Source organism: Argiope bruennichi, chromosome 11 (assembly GCF_947563725.1).
Source record: "Argiope bruennichi chromosome 11, qqArgBrue1.1, whole genome shotgun sequence".
NCBI lineage: Eukaryota > Metazoa > Arthropoda > Arachnida > Araneae > Araneidae > Argiope > Argiope bruennichi.
This window is the reverse complement of record NC_079161.1, coordinates 38,856,594-38,873,982: the sequence shown is the minus strand read 5'-3', so window position 1 is coordinate 38,873,982 and position 17,389 is coordinate 38,856,594. Positions and strand designations below refer to the sequence as shown.

At 30.7% G+C, this 17,389-nt stretch overlaps 1 protein-coding gene across 4 annotated transcripts in view; it reads right to left on the bottom strand.

The window, feature by feature from the left end:
- The window catches only part of LOC129956919 (uncharacterized), a 103,306-nt gene that overhangs the window by 60,423 nt on the left and 25,494 nt on the right, over positions 1 to 17,389 (bottom strand). For all 4 annotated transcript variants that reach the window (XM_056068957.1, XM_056068956.1, XM_056068958.1 and 1 more), the window contains 11 exons: positions 17,208 to 17,292; positions 15,823 to 16,199; positions 13,506 to 13,726; positions 13,174 to 13,351; positions 9,983 to 10,522; positions 7,135 to 7,410; positions 6,086 to 6,255; positions 5,429 to 5,581; positions 4,219 to 4,384; positions 2,058 to 2,426; positions 1,107 to 1,239 (listed from right to left, as the gene is read on the bottom strand). In XM_056068957.1, coding sequence (XP_055924932.1) covers positions 1,107 to 1,239; positions 2,058 to 2,426; positions 4,219 to 4,384; positions 5,429 to 5,581; positions 6,086 to 6,255; positions 7,135 to 7,410; positions 9,983 to 10,522; positions 13,174 to 13,351; positions 13,506 to 13,726; positions 15,823 to 16,199; positions 17,208 to 17,292 — 2,668 coding nt within the window. The remainder of the gene's footprint in view (positions 1 to 1,106; positions 1,240 to 2,057; positions 2,427 to 4,218; positions 4,385 to 5,428; positions 5,582 to 6,085; positions 6,256 to 7,134; positions 7,411 to 9,982; positions 10,523 to 13,173; positions 13,352 to 13,505; positions 13,727 to 15,822; positions 16,200 to 17,207; positions 17,293 to 17,389) is intronic.

Genomic DNA, 17,389 nt, shown 5'->3' with positions numbered 1-17,389 from the left:
GAAAAAAAGGAATGAAATACCTTAGACTGATTCTGGACAATAAACCCCCTTTTAAAAGCCATATCAACAATAGTAAAAAGAAGTTATGTATTAACATTCACCTCATTGTCCCACTTATTGGTAGACGTTCCCTCTTTTTCACTAAAGAATAAACTGTTATTATATAAACCAGTTTTAAGACCTATCCTCACTTATGCTACACAAATGTGGGTACTTACTGCTAAAACCAACCGAAGCAAAATCCAAATTTTACAAAATAAAATACTTTGAATCATTCCTTACCAATTCTTCCCTATTTATCCGGAATGATATTTTACACAGAGATCGTAAAATTTCAAAGCACGATGATTTCATCCAAGAACTTTCAAGAAAATTTTTTAATCAACTCAAAACTCATGAAAATTTTACAATGAAGGAACAAATTAACTATGCCCATTGCAATGGAAAATACACCTTTTCTCACTCTACTACCAAATAGACTTTGCGCTTAAACCTCCATAGCTTTTTCCGAAATTTAAATTGCATCTAATGAACTGCTTCAATTTGCACCTTAAGCGCTTGTAAGCAATTCTTTTCCTACTCAACTGACACACAAATGGTAGATTACTTCTGTTTATTCCCCCTGCTTCTAACTACCACAAACTGAGTAGAAGTGCCTAGGCACAAAAATTCTTCACTCGTCTAATTCAAGCAATTACTGTAATAAAGGATAAAATGCATGCATAGAGAAGGAGCAAAAAAAATTATTATATAAATAATTGATTTTACTAAGGTTATTGGTAAATGTAAGTATTATTACTTAATCATCGGCTGGAACAAAATATAGATGTGTGAATAGGTTTTTAGACAGATAGGGGAAGTTAATGAATTTTAAATAAATAAAAAAAATGTATGAAAGGATGCATTCTACCCCAGTTACTTCCGCTGAAAGCGTTCTCGATATATGCAAAGTTTGAACTTGGGAAATTATTATACAGAATGCAATATCTGGATGTGATAGTTTAAAAACACTGCTACAAGAACAAATTTATTTACATCTACGTAAAACTAGCCAAATAGTTAAAAAAAATGTCTCATTTTCATTGCTAATGCGAAGAAGCATTTACCTAATAAGCCATCCACAACGATGATTATTTTGGTACTTCAGAGGATATCCAATGGAGATGATAGTTCCACAATCAGAACTGCACAAATGCTGCTCGGAGCACTGAAAATCCCCAATACCACAACCTGGGCAATCTGAAATAGAAAAAAATTGGTATTTGTAGAATGGCATTCAGAATATGAGTTTAGTAATTCTAATAAAGAGGGCTCAGAAAATGACAGAAAAGATTTCAAATCAACGTTGGTTTATAATGCGATAAACTTGAAAAATGCTTGGCAACTTTCTAAGCAATTCAAATAAGCGTTAAGGGGGGATCGTTGATGCAAACGTTTCTAATACAAATAGTTTTTTTCTTCCGATTTCTCAACATTTATGCAACACTTTCTACCACTTTAAGTCATCAATTTGAAAGAAGGACAAGAACGAAAATCAAACAGCAGCAGAAGAATATTTAGCATAAAATCAATGATCTATAAATAGAGGAACCGTTGTGACAATGGAGAATAATTTATAATTTTACAGCCCAGTTGTTCTTTTTTATCGAACGGAGCTTAATTTTAAAGAATGGCATAAATTGGTCTTGTGTATAATTAAGAGTATTCGGTGTTTTGAAAATACACAACAACATTTCAGCATCAATATTTATGTCCGCATAAAGGGAGATTGTTTGGCTCATATCACTGCCAACATGACTATAAGATATTTTTGGATTAGTTTTCTCAAAGTTAATTTCCATCCCATATTCAGAGATAAGACTTAGATAAACTGATATCTATACTCTGTAAATATTTCTGTAATATATTTTTTATCCAAAAAAAAAAAAAAAAAGGTAAAAAAATGTTAGAACTCTAGCACATTAGGAATTAAGTGAAAATCGATTACAAAAGCAAATCGTTAAAAATGCATAACGCTAAATTAATGCATATGAAAAAAATAGTTTAAAGCAACTCACCAACTAATTTAAACTTCGCCAGGAAACCTCTATATCGACTTCTGGAGTTCCTAAAGCAACTGTGTAGGTGAACCCTCATTTCTCCTTTGGAGATGATCGTCTTCGGGAAAAGTTTACCATCAGGAGACTTGATAAAGGATTTCTTTTTATTAAATTCAGGGTAAACAATTAGTTCATCCCTGCAACTGCCAGAATCAAGACAGTCTTCTTTTTGGGCTAGATCGTAAACGATGAAGTCCAGCTCGATATTTCTTCCTGGATCTTTCGGTTTGATGATCCAGTCACAAGATTTGTCCATACCATAGTAATTGGGGTAATTGGGAGATTTCACCCAACCTTCAGTCGTTTCAATAGTGTGCTCGCATTTCACTATAAGATTAGAAAAATCATGTGTAAATAAGGAAAAAACTACTTAATATTTTCTATATATCCTGTAAAGAATATATATAGATTTTTATGTATCGAATTTTTTTCCCTTGTTTAAGTAGATACAACTGATGAGCCATTAAATTTTCCCTTTTATTATGTAAATTATTAATGAAATCTTTAATCATCCTATAGATATTTTTATTCTTTGTCTAATTGCATTTCCCTCATGAGTGAATGATAAAAATGATTATAATGAAAAGATAAGATAATGAGGAATGATAATTAACCTAATGGGCTCTAAATAAGTACTCTAGATCTTATCTTTCATTTTCTAGAAACATTGATGATTTATGTAAGGACTTGCCAGTCCCTCTATTATTGCTGTCAAACTTTTCTCTTCTCAAATTACCCATACTTACATAATTCGATGCATATTGTATTCAGCTTTTTAGTATATTTAAAACAATCGATCGTGTATTTTGTTGCTCTCCTTTTTGACTATTTCTCTCAAAAATTTGATTAAGGTATACAATTTTGATGACATTACAACATAGATATTGTGCAGCTTTCTCGATGCAAATCAGAGTTATTGTAGTCCTGTACACATGGGCATATATATTAACAGGAAGCTGAAAGATTTAATATAAAACATGACAAGAAAAAAAATTTATGAAACTCTGATGTAAATGAAAATTACAAAATACCGTTGCTTATTCTCATAATAGTGAAATAATCCTCAGTCTATTTCAGTGAATTTTGATATTTAAATGAGCTACATCAAAATATCTATTATATTTTTGATAAATAAGTATTTCTTTTGTGGGAGGAGTTTTATTTTAGCAGTATCATGGTATATGATTTCTTGTCTCGATATTAACTATTACTTTTTCTCGATTTTTTTTTTTTGCCTTTGTTGTCGTTTTGTTATTTCGTGGGCGTTTTGGAAAGATCTAATTTGAGAATCATTGATTTAGATTAATGAAACAAGGAGTGACAATATCAAACGATTTAGATCGAAAATAGGAAATAAATTTGCAGCTCAGTTTCTTTAGCCTTTAGGGAAATCATTTTTTGATTAACATAGCATTTGTCAACAACTATGATCAAGTTTTTTTTCCATTAGTATTCAACATGTACCTATTCCAGTTATTGCTATTTCTTATGTATAATATTGCGGTGCTAATAATGATTTGATAATATTGTGGTACTATACTATAAATAATCAATTATACGATTCAAATAACACATTGTTGCATTATTTGAAGTATTTGTACTGCACTGAGAAATGTCAATCTCTAAATGTTAACTCGTAATACAAAGGCTGTTAGTAATATATCTTTGCAATTGATATAACCTACACGCTTTCAATAAAAAAAGTGCTGTACAAATTTATCGTCAATTATTAGCATGCTCTCGTGAAGATAAATTATTACTTTAGGAACATGATTGATAATGTAGACTGCGCTACAATCTAAAATATGAATATCTGATCCGTGAGATAAATTTATGATCAGTGCTAGCGCTCTCTAGTGTTATACAAATCATAATGCAAAGAGTAATATACAGTACTAAAAGCTAAGATATCAATACCATAAGGTATTAAAAAGTAAATTATTTTCGACGTTAGATTGTCTTGTAGTAAACAAATTCTAAAATAAGGAGAAGTGTTGATGAGCATACCATATTACAATCCAAGATATCAATAACAGAGTTATAAAGGAGAAAAATATTTTCGAGCATCCATGCTATCTTAGAAGACAAATCGAAATATGCACAATATATGTTTCCTTACCTCTTTCACGACATCCTAGAATCTCCAAACGTAAACAGGGTTGTTCATAAGATTCAATTATTTGTATCTTCACGAGTCTGGCTCGAATTCCTTTTAGGAAGTTAAATCTCAATGGTAAGTCATTAGTAAACACTTCCGAGGATCCGCACTGGTCACAGACGTACACCTATAGATATATAAGAAGAACTGGACTATATCTTGATTCGGAATTGCACAAACATAAAATGTTCGTCAAAAAGAAATTCAACTAGTTGAAGAAAAATAAATACATTACCAAAAATAGTGCATAATGTTGAAAACACTGTACAATTTTCAAAAATAATGTTGTACAATATTGTTCCTCAATATTCAAACAATATAAAAATTCAATATAGTTACAATGCTGTTTAATTTTTATAATATTGTAATATTATGTAATATTGTAATATATTAAATAATACTATGTAATATTGTACATTACTGTATGAAATTGTTTTAATATATATAACCCCATCTGTTATACCAAAACTTGAAATTCTAAAAAACTATTGTTAGATTATGAAATGAGAATTTTGCTTAATTCCTTTGTACAGCATGGCTTGATAACTCTTCAATCGAAATTTATTTCCTTTTCAATTTATATCATTATTTATCATTTTAATCCATATTTAGAGTAAAATAAATTTTGAACTTGCGAAACGTTAATTAACCGCTGCAAGTTTTAAGTCAACGAACAAATCAAGCGGTGAATGTCAAACACAACTTTGTTTTATGCTAAATGCTAAGTGGAATTAAAAAAATTCTATCATTTGCAAAGCACCAGAGTAGTTTATTTTAAAATAATAATTCTTAATAAATTTTAAAATAGCTTTTAATCTCTCTCTCTCTCTCTCTCTTAAATATCTTTATAATTTATTTCTTAATAAAAGATTTTTAAAATCTTCATGATAATTTTGCATTTTATTGTCGAAAAATTCTTTCTTTTCCCTTAATAATTCAATTAATCATTGAATTATTCAGGAAGATTTTTAATTCCTCTTTCGGTGTCTTATAATTCTTCAACATTAAAGATAGTTTTAAAATTTTTAATCTCTTGAAGTTATTTTCATATTGTACAATATTGTTGGTAAAATATTTGTATTCTACTACTTCCTATTGCTAATTAGGAAAATTAAGAAGCAACTGATATTGTTAAACATAAATTCATTATAATATTAAAAGATATGCCAACTTTCTGTTGTCCCACAGGTTCTTCTTCTGATACCCAACTAGTGGAATCATTGCTGAAAAATACATAAAATTGCTTCGCAATAGTTTTCTTGGGTGCACCGTTCAGGCCTTGAAGAATAATTCCTGTTACTGTAGTTATGTTCAATAAGTCTACCTAAAAGTTAATATAGAAACAAATCAGTAAATTTGTCATTTCAAAGTAATATGTATATTGTACAAAGAAATTTTTCCTTAATTTTTATGATGTTGGTAATAGTAAAAATATTATATTACAACGAGATATATATGTATTTTTGAAACCATCCTCATAATCACTTCTATTAATGACTTGCGATTAAATATCTGCATCGAAAACTGAAGCTTTTTAAAAAATCAGTTACTTAAACCTCCTCAGAAACATTTTCAATTTGTTACTCAAAACTACAATTTTTAAAGATTATTCAAATTAAATATAATCATCATATTAAATTAAATTCAAACAAATAATCAATTAATATTTCTTATGAAAAGCATTGCCATCTAGTGACAGATAATGAAAATTGCTTCATACAATAATTATTAATTGAATTAAATATAATTTTTTAAAACTGAAATGCTCAAAGAATATTTATTATTCAATTGCAGACATATTAAACGTTAAAATAATACGTTATCTTACTGTTAATTCTGGATTTTTGTTTTCATGTTTAGCACACCATCCTTGATTTGCATTTAGTCTTGCATTTGTATGGAAATGCGAATATTTTTCCACATCATCACTAGAAGAAGCAGTGATTGCCGAATCGAAGATTTCTTCTGACGCCAAGCCTAATGGTTGACCGCAAGATTCTATCAAAAATGCAATTATTTTATATGTGTTTCATCGAAATATAGCCAGAAAATAAAAATAATTAACACAGTAATATTCTTTAAGATGTGTCAAGAAACTGGAAGAGCATTTAATGTATATTATTTCTTTTTTTTTACCACCATCTCGCCAGAAATATAAAAATATCACAAAGAAGTATTGATTAAGTACATATTGAATAACCAGAAAAGTATGTTAAATATGTAGATCTATCATGCAATTATTATCTTCTGAGAACTGCGATTTATCAATCATTTACAAAAAAATATTCCATATAAAAGAACATCAGAAAAGTCTTTTTATTCCAGATGTCTATGAATTAAAAACCTTTTTCTTATTTTCGCGTTTATAAAGTGCTAAAAAAAGCATTACAAATGCTAAAAATTATGCATTTAGATTTTGAATGATAGTGGTTTTACATTTTTTTACAAAAAAAATTTTGGGAACTATAATCGTTACATATATGAATACGATCACTAAACAAGAGAAGATATTCTTTCCTTTGCATTCTCAAATCTTGTGCAGTTTTAGCGCATTTTATATTTAACTTTATAGTAGAATGAAAAGAAAAAGGTATGGACTTCCTCTTTCAGTGAATTATTGGATCAAAACTTTGATATAAATCTGGAAATTTGGCATCAGCATTACATGTTCAAATGCCAATTATCAAACTAGTTGCTTTGTTGAGTGGCTATGTCCGCTGGTATATAAACAGTTTAGTCAGTTTATCAATTGACAAACATATATGAGTTCACATATCAGTATATATAAAATTTAGAAAGCTCATGACAAGGAAATGGAAATACAATATACTAATATTGCAACCAAGTATTTAATGTTTATTGGAATACTGCATTTACCTTTAGCAAAGACTTTTATTTCACAAAAACGAAGACTATCGAATCTGTTGTATACATGCAACGTAACGAACTGACCATAAATTGGCTGAGAGCAGTTGACTTTCAAGACAGTAAACTCTGGCATGGTGACTGGATATACGTAACAAGCATACGAATTGAGAAAAAGTCCAACTTCCGTGTGGGAAATGCTATAGGACAATTCATCATAGAATCGAGTGAAGGTATTGATGAGCCCTGAGTCGTCAACTGTTACACGAAATCCGCGAAGACTTTGTGCTGAAAATTAAAACATATTGTTTAAGCTAAATAATGATTAAAGCAACGAAGATCATACATCTTAAGAAATTTGAGAAAATCCCGAATTGAATATATAATGGATTTTGACATAAATAATAATTCAACATCGAATGTCTAAACCATTAAAGAAATGTTTATACTTCCATTTTGAAAATATTCTAAATGACATATTGTTTGCTGAAAGTTTTGTTAAAAAAGTCACGAAATCTTAATTTTTATATATTCCCCTGGCTCTAATAGTCTTAGCTGATAAAATGTTCTTTTTACACTAACATTCTAAGTAAAAATTTCTACTGTTATGATACCAAATTTGATCAATCATGATGTTTCGTATTTCATCGCTTTAACCCAATCACTGGGCGACTGGAGAAAACGCCTTTTGGTGATTAGTCAATCATTCTGGAGAAAGGCTTTGAATTTCTTTATTTCAGATCAATTAAAGGCTCGTTTCAAGAAAAGTCATCCATGGTGGGGAGTATTCTTCGCCGCAACCATTTAATTTGTCTGAAAATGTCTGAAATAGCGAAATTTAAAGCTTCATAACTAATTTGATTTTATTCGCAGAAATGTGGAACAATACTTTTTTTTTTTTGCTTTATTTTGTTAAAATTAGACATAAGTTAAAGATTTTAATAAAAATACGTAGAAATATTGTTAATCAAAGATATTTACTAAATATGGCAGATAATTATAGAAAAAAAATTAGATTTTGTATTTTTTTCACAAGATTATTCATTGTCTTATTTAATGTAAAATATAATTATTTATATACATTATTTAGAATATTTTTCAAAAGGAACTATAGGTTTATCTCTCATGTTTTAGAAATGATCTGTTGGCCCAGTATTTAGCTGTTGAATTAATAAGATATATGAAAATATAATCTAATTTAAACACAATTTTCTCTTGAATTGTATTAAGCGTTCTTTGTTATTTTAAACGAATGTAAACGCAATGTGTAATGAAACACTTCATCAGAGTGACGTATTTCCTGGTAGTTTACTTTTTTGAAATACGATAACATCAAATTTATGATCAGTCCAATGTTAAAAGTGTTGCCACTAACATCTGAATAATCATCACAATCATCAAAACTAAAGCAAATGATCATCAAAATTAAAGTTTGTTATCAAGAATTTGCTGTTCTTTTTATTCTTATCATTGGAAAAAAGCAAATTACTTATTCACAGAAAAAGAAAGATTGCAAATCATTCAGCTAAATTCCAAAATTAAAGATAGATATAATGAAATGTGAATGATCTATTAATAACTGATTTGCGATGATGCAAGGCTTCTTTGAAGTATCGAAATTAATAAGAAAATATTGAAAAAAAAGGAAAATGATGTTCAAACTACAATCCTTTTAAAGATATTTCATTTATATTGTTTCGAATACACTGTAATCCCCATAAAAGTATTGATTAAAACATTAAGACAATCCAATCATTTCTAACTATGCATATTATAATAATACAATATAATATATTTCGAAGATATTTCACATTTTTTAAAATTTAGTACATTGGGATGAAGCGTTTTAATCTTTCCATGCTGTACGTCCTTTCAAAACTGTCAGGAGATCGCAAAGTTGGCGCATTTCATGAACAAATTAGTCTGTCATCAACATATCTTCAAATTTTTGACATAATTCTGGAATTTCCTGAAGTAGCAAAATCGCGTAGCTTAATCATGTTTTCAACAAAGCCATTCTCCCTGCAGTAGAAAAAAATGTCTGCTTCTTGTTTACAAGATAATGGGTGTAGGGGAAGATGAAGAGGAAGGTCAGATATTGACCACTTTGTGGCTAGGTGCAATCTAGCCACTCGAAGAGGATGCCAGTTCGGAGAATCGGCCGGTGTTATGGAGGGTTATGATTAAGGTAATAGTCGGTCACTACAAATCCTGTCGATACTGCTTCATTCAGTGCTGGTGGAGTGGTAGGCTGCACACAAGAAGTAGAAGAAAATGTTTGATGTAGTTGTCAATGTTGCTTTTTCAGAATTTCGATGGATGTTCATCTACGTGCTGCATCCATTTGGACAGATATTTGCAAATTGTAGTATGTAATAATTGGTGGGTAAATTTAGATAAATTTTTGTACGTTATGGGCCTATTTTTCAATGTTTCGACGCGTTTTTGAAAACAATGAAAGATGAGAAAGTGATTTCATCGGTTTCTTCATTTTCGTTAATGAGTCCTCCAATAAACTCCTGACTTTTTTTTTTGTTTAAAATGCATAAATATTCATCCAAGATTTCAAATTAAATTACAGGAAATGAAAAATCCTGTACTTAAGTGTACACCTCAAAAGAATATAGTTGATTGATAGCTATTTATTTGATTTACTGAATGAAAAATATAAATGTTTTTGAAGTTGAGAGTGGATAGAGTTCTTTTAAATAGCTGTGACGCAATATTTTAGGCAGATTGAAATGATTAGGAATAAACCGTTATCAAGAAAACATAATATATTGTCTAAAGGGATTCTGTTTAAAACACAATAGAAACAATCTAAAGTTATGAATAAAAACAGTCAAACATTATTACTTACATATATCGTAATAACAATATTCCAAAGCTATTCCTTTCTCATACCCTTTATCTATGCTAGGGTGAGGCTTCTTGTATTTCTCCATGCCGTCCACATCCTCAAAACTGCCCGATGGCTGCAAAGATGGCACATCTTCATTGAAGTGGAAAAATTGTTCTGTCACCGACATTCCTTCGACTTTTTGGCAGTATTTCTGGAACTTCAAGAGATAGAACGGGGCATCTTTGGGCAGCCTGATCATGTTCTGGGCACTGCCATCTTTTCTGCAGCAGAAAAAGATTCTTGTTGTTTCTGCTGTGTAGTTTCCAGTAGGTAAAGCTCCATTGACACGACTTTCTGAAGCATTCCGACGAGTGTCTATCCAAGTGATGTATCCACTGTCGAAGCCCTCCGGGCAGGTGTCACCATATTGTAGTATGCAATATTCACCAGGTGGCCATTTACGATGTTTGGTGGAATTTTCTGTTTTCACGCAGAAATGTTGTTCTACGGCAGTTTTCAGCAAAGGGCTTCCAGGTATTCTAAATTTTTGAAGTCCTCCTGTCATAGAAAAATAGTTATGTACATAGAATGGATATTTTTATATTTTATTATTATTTCAAGGTTTATAATTTTATTTGCATATACACCTTGTAGATACCAAGATTTAACTCACATTATTTCTTTCGAATGTGTTTAAAGTCCTACTTATCTTAGAATATTATTTTGACATTAATGATTAGATATTTTTATTTTTGGATTCTCGGAAAGACTTTATCTATGGCGTATCCATTTAGCGTCATTACTGTATTTATTATTTTATTTCGGCCTCCTTTTTTAGTTGCTAAATAGCAGTGTTTTATTTCATATTTATATAAGTTTTTAATATTTTTTCAAAATATAAAATTGTAGTGGTTACATAACTTTACTGCCTTCTCTTTTGATACAACAGATGGCGTTACCTTATTAACATCAATGTATATTTCCCATGATCCTTCTGGGGGTCATTGTATTCTAAAGAATGTTGTGTATTTTCGTGTTCGTGTTTGTTTTGTCTTTTGAAGTGTGGAACAGAAAATAATTAAATAACTGTTCCTGAAACTCATTTATCATTTTCATTTACCTCATAATGAAGTTATAAAGAGTCTCGTCCCTCTACAAAGCATATTTTCAATAAATAATGTTTCTAAAATTTTATTAGCATAAAAACTGAGTCTTCTTTCTAAGACAATTTGCGCGCAAGTACAATGATTTCCAAAAATCTCTTCCTCACTGAATTAATGATTGCATTCCTGCATTACAATTAAATAAGTTCATCAATGTAATGCAAAATTTGCTTTGTAGGCACCGTGAGATTGCTGGCCACTAACAGAAAGTAAACAGGTTACTAATAAAGATAAGCTGGAATGCTGAGAATCAAGATGAAATTGCAAAGAAACCCATCAGTGAACAGAAACGGAACTTCAGAAAGAACTGGATTTCAAATTCTGGGATGGTTGTCTTTCATTTGTGCTTCCCTTCATAACTCATATAAATCCTTTTCTTCCTTTCTCTCTTCTCTTTAAGTCAAGCGATCCTTATGTAAATGTAAGCAGTCCTTACACTGAGTCCTTATGTAATGTCAGACAACTCTTATGTGATTTAGGGATGACGAATATTTTACGAGCAGTTATTACGTAACCAATATCAAAAAGTCACAAATACCAGTGATCAATACTTTTCAAAGAGGAGTGTGATTCAAATCCTTGATACGATCTTACTGGCGATATTTCAATTACAGGTCTTGGATCACAATATTAAATAACAGTCGATACGATCTGTGAATGGGTTAAAAAGTGAAAGAACCGGTTATTCTCGGAATTATCGTATCATTGCATTGCATATCACTGAAATTTATCGGAGCGGCGACTTCATTGGAACGTGCTTGTGACATGACTGCATATATTCTATTTACTACTGGCGTCATCTATTTGTAGAATATTGAACTAAAGTAAACATTTTAAAGAAATGACATATATTTTTAATTCAAATTTTTCAGAAAATGGTCTACTCCAATAAAGAGATTAAATAAATAGTTTTGAAAAAAATCCAATTTAAGAAGTTTGCTGAAGTAGATAAATTAATTCAATCACACGTTACTTAAATTAGTAAATTAAGTATTAATTATAAATTTTATATTTAATACTAATTAATAATTTTTAATTAATAATATGATTGAAATAACTGATATTTGGAACAAATATTTAAAAATAACAATAGCAAAATTATTTATTATTCAAAAAAAAATAATCGTGGATTATGCATTTCTAATGTGATTTTACATAAGGACAACTAGATGGCTTGCATATTAACGTTATTGAAATAATTATTATCCTAAAATCCAAAAGCAGTGGGATTAAATCCATTATGGCTTTTTTACGATATTGCATGTACACTGAATTTGTTTTAATATTGGCTACAAACTATACCATTTGTTTCAAAATGATTTGAATTTCAGGGCACATTGTGCCAAATTAAATTGTAAGTTTTTGAGAGGGCTACAGAAAAACATATTCACCAGAAACTCTTGAAATCTGAGAAGTATTATAAGGAGGAGAGGGAAAGGTTTTCCATAGGAAATAAAATGATCTCTCCAACTACCCTAATGCGAATTGCAGAAAAACTTCATTTAGAGTGCATAACATAAAATAACGACATATTTGTCAAATAAGGGGGAAAAATGTATGTTCGGTATGAAGGTCAATGATCTGCAGTGGTTCTTAAATATTGTATAGAAAGTGCAATAGTTGATTAGTAAGCATGCCATAGAATGTGGGTCTTCTAAAGGTTGCACAGAGAAATTATAAAATTGTACTGGATCAATTGTTTACTACCTAGAATCGAAATAACATGGTTCCTGAACATTTCACCAAATTGAATTTTTCTGCCTGAAATTGTGTGGTTCATGCTAAGTACGCATATTTATAGAAATCTTGCGCACTTTGTAGTGGCTATTGGGACTACGCTTTACAGCCATAGAAAATTTTTCATCATTACCTAACAACTGTATCAAAATTTCAAGACTTTCTGATGGTTACCTATTACTGCAGTCTTCTCATGAATTTAATTTTAAATTTAAAAAACCTTTATCTCACACCAGCGTATTCAAAAATATCCCTTACGGAGGTTTGCATCAGATCTAAAACACTATCCTTGAAGAATAAATACTTCACCTTTAAGAAGCATTCCCCAGGACCAATGCAAGACTTTGCTGTCTTGTATAATATCGTATTGCATATCCTGATAGCGTAAGCCTTTTTTCCACTCGAATCCTGTTCCGGTAGGGCATCCGCAAACGGGCATCGGTAGTCCATACTGACCATCAGGCCAACCTTCTTCTGGTGCCCTTTCCTGAAAGATATATAGGAAAGCTTTTAGGTCCATGTATGACAAGTTAATGAAACGAACAGAAACATCCAATATTGGCATCTTCGAAAAATAGCCCATGTTCATTGGCGTAGAAAGGATAAATGATTTGGAAAACGATATTTCAGAGAATACTTACTTGATTTTCAGATTTAGTGCTATATAATTCAAATCCATAAATATGGTATCGCTTCTGCAAATCGACCTGCCACCATGGATCTCTTTCGAATTCTGTGGCAGTACACGTTGCAAACCCAGCTGCGGAATTTGTGTTGCCATCGACTCCTAAAAATGCGTACCTGCCATTCATGGTGCTGGATTGTTTGGTAGGCTTTCCTTCAGCGACATTGACTAATTTATCTGAAAAAACAAGTATAACTCAGACATAACTCTTTGTTTTCAAATATTGAAACAGGTAAAACATTCTCATAATTATTGTTATGGGTCATCATTCTATCAAAATTCTTTCATTTCTGTACTATAATCTGCGTACACTATAAGGTACTTACCTGATAAAGTTCATAGATTGATAACATTTTCTCTGAAGAAATATGAAGCATAAAACGAAGGAAAAAGATTAATATATAAATGAATACATTAATTAATACTGTAGAAATTCATAGGCGTGCCTTGAAGGCTTCCTAATCTATGGCAATATCATACCCTTTTTTACACTGTATCTTCAAAATATTTTTAATTCGTGGTAGAGAAATTTTTTTATTGACTTTAGTTCTCTTCTAATGTAAAAAAAGTTAACATACATTTAATATACATCACATTAATATTTCACATTTTAATATGTAATGTAAAATGTAATGTTTTTTCTGTTCTTTTTTTTCCTTAACTAATATGCGCTCTCTCTAGAGGGTCCTCTGCTGTTTACAAGTGTCCAATGTCATCACCTGTCGATTTTTCCTTCATTGTAGGTGGGCTCCATCAAGTTTCTCGTATGGCCTCTGGCTAGGTTTGGGGTATTGCCTGCGTATGTATAATTCTTTAAAACCAGATTTATAGATTTTCAACTTTGACGTTAATGACATGGCAATCTTTTGTCACAGAACGGATGATTATGTAAGGGTCTAGAAAATATTAGTTTCCACGGATGCAATCATCATGTGAACATAAATTGGACTTGTAGTGATAAGCTACAAATATCCTATGATTTGTTGATTAATTTTTGAATTTTGAGATATTGATTTATATTTAATATGGAAAAGATCAAAGGGTGTTTTCCAAGAAGTTTCTTACTGAGAGCCAAGCAAATACTTTTTTGAGATTTTTATTAAGACAAGATACAAGAAAATTGATCTTGATATTATTAGCTAACTTACTAACAACCGCGTTTCTTAAAGAACCAGAGCATCTTTTTATATTAAAGATTTCCATATAATTAAGATTCCCTTGATAAGTTTCGGACTAAATTCATTTCATTATCCCTCTTACCCTCTCATTCCCCCTTTCAAATTCCTACAAAATTCAAGATTTACAAAATAAATTATTTCGTATTATTATCAATGCTCCTTGGTTTATCCGGAAAGATATTTTACAAAGAGATCTTAAAACTCCAAATATCAATGATTTCATCAAAAAACTTTCAAGAAAATTTTTTAATCAACTCAAAATTCATGAAAATCCCATAATCGAGGAAGAAATTAACTATGCCCACTGTAATGGAAAATACGCCTTTCCTTACCCTACTACTAAATGGACTTTGCCACTTAATCTTCCATAGCTTCTTCAGAAATTTAAATCGCCTTTAAAAAACTGCTTCAATTTACACCTTAAGCACAAATAAACAATCCCTTTTTTTTTTACCTAACTAATGAACCAATGGTATATTACTTCAGTTTTTTTTCCTGTGCTACTAGCTACCTTAAATTGAGTAGAAGTGCTTAGGCAATAAGGCTCTTCACTCATCTAATTCAAGCAAAGCGTGATAATAAATAGTTTTTATGAAAATACTCGTATATAAAAATATTTTCATCACATCATATTACAAAATTGAAATCTTTAATTTTCAACTTCAATTTTTAGTTTTATTACAAGCAATTTCCTTATTTTCTTACCACTGATCCCACGAATTATAAGAAATTGCAAAAGAGTTTGTCTTGAAAACTTGAAAAATATATTTTAAAAATTATTATCTATATTGAAACAATATCCAACATGCGTCTTCTGTCAATGAAGTGCTTACAACTACAGTTTGAGAAATGGTCTTTAAGCATTTTTCTTGTGGTAAAGTTTCGGATGTAGTGCTCAAACTTGATTGTAACAAAGATTCAAAGTGTGAAGTGGAATCTTTGAGAGGAGACAAACATTGTCCTCTAATCACATCACGTTTAAAAATTAAAGGGCATTCGTAAATAGAATTCGTAATGCTTGAAAATTGGTGCTAATATAAACTAAACTGGATTAAACGAAAATAACTTGTTATGATTTGGCAGCAAGATACTTACCTTCGTTAACAGATGCAGGTTTTTTCACACCTCTGTAAACTGCATGGAATCCTCGTCCGTTTCCAACTTTCCGCCATCTTGTGACATAGACCAAAGTCATAGCACTAGTTGTAGAGTGGATAATGCCTTCTTTGTTGAGATTGCAAAAACCGCCAATCAAGTTTTTCCTCTCGGTTCCTTCTCCATTGTAGATCCAAAGAACACCATTCTCTTCCGTGCAGTTTCTGGAACCTGCAGTGGCTGGCACATCGAAATCTTTGAACTCGAGCTCTACTAGTAAGCTCCCAGAGACGCGAAGATTCCAAGTATGGACGTAGTGTTGGTGGTTGATGAAGTCTTCTTCGGACGAAAAGTAATAAAGATGAGGAAATGGGTACCTGCAAGTCCAATATTAACATGAATTCACTGGGTGAACTGAGAATATAACGTGGAAAAATAAGATATTTGACTGTGAACACGGTTGTAATAACAGAGATATTTTTTAAAATGAGGATACGAACACCATTTGATTTCATTAAATTATATGTAAAGATTTTATTTGTGCAGAAGAGGTCTCATGCATCTAAAAAGATTCAATGTCATGCTGGAATTAAACATTATTGTATTTTAAAATAAGAACAGTGTAATATTAATTTCTTACTGCAGAATATCTTTGTCAATAAGTCTTTTTTTATGCTTTTAGTCAACGCTGCCTTGTATATTGAATCCTCTTAGCTGCTAAAACCCCTAAAATGCTTAGTTTTCTTTTGCTTAACACTTATTTTCTTTATTCAAGTTTTGATGATATTGTGCAGCTTTTGACAAAAACAAGTATTGATCACATTTTATAACGTTAGTAGCTTAAATGAAGTTTATAAAAAATTATTTGGCATTTTGGAGCTCAAAATCGTTCGAGGAGCATGTCTAAATTGCATGCATATACAGGGAAAACTTCATCAATGTCTTTATATTTAGATATGCAGTCGTTAATTATTGGCATTTTTCAGTTTTCATGATTGTGCAACTTAACATTCCATCTCTATTCATGTTTACGCCTTGCTTCTTTTATTGTATCCTATAAGCGACAGATGGCGCTGCATATGTAAATTCCCCGTTCATGTAAATCCCGTTTAATAAATAACAGTCCAAGATGTTCTCGGCTGTGTTGTAATTTTTTTTTTTTTTTTTTGAGTATGTGTGGAGCTATTGATATAGTGGCATTGGTGTTAGTGATAATCAATTAAAAAGATCGACAATTTGTTATTTTTAGTACTTTAATCTCTTTCTCAGTCATTCAAAAACTATTTTCCGTGGTCTTATTTTTAATTTAATATCATCGCTAGAAAGAAACATCAATGCAATTCAATCGCATACAATTTCAATTGATATTAGAGACTTTCACTTACCCTTCAGATGCAATTATTCCACACACATAACTACAGTTTGTCGTTTCACCATTTTCACCTAATCCTGCATTGCAACCTCTGCATTCTGAAAGAAATATTAACGATATTTTATTGAACTATTTACATGAATTTATACACTAACATAAAACTCTGTATTCTGACTGAAAACAAGCAACATTTCC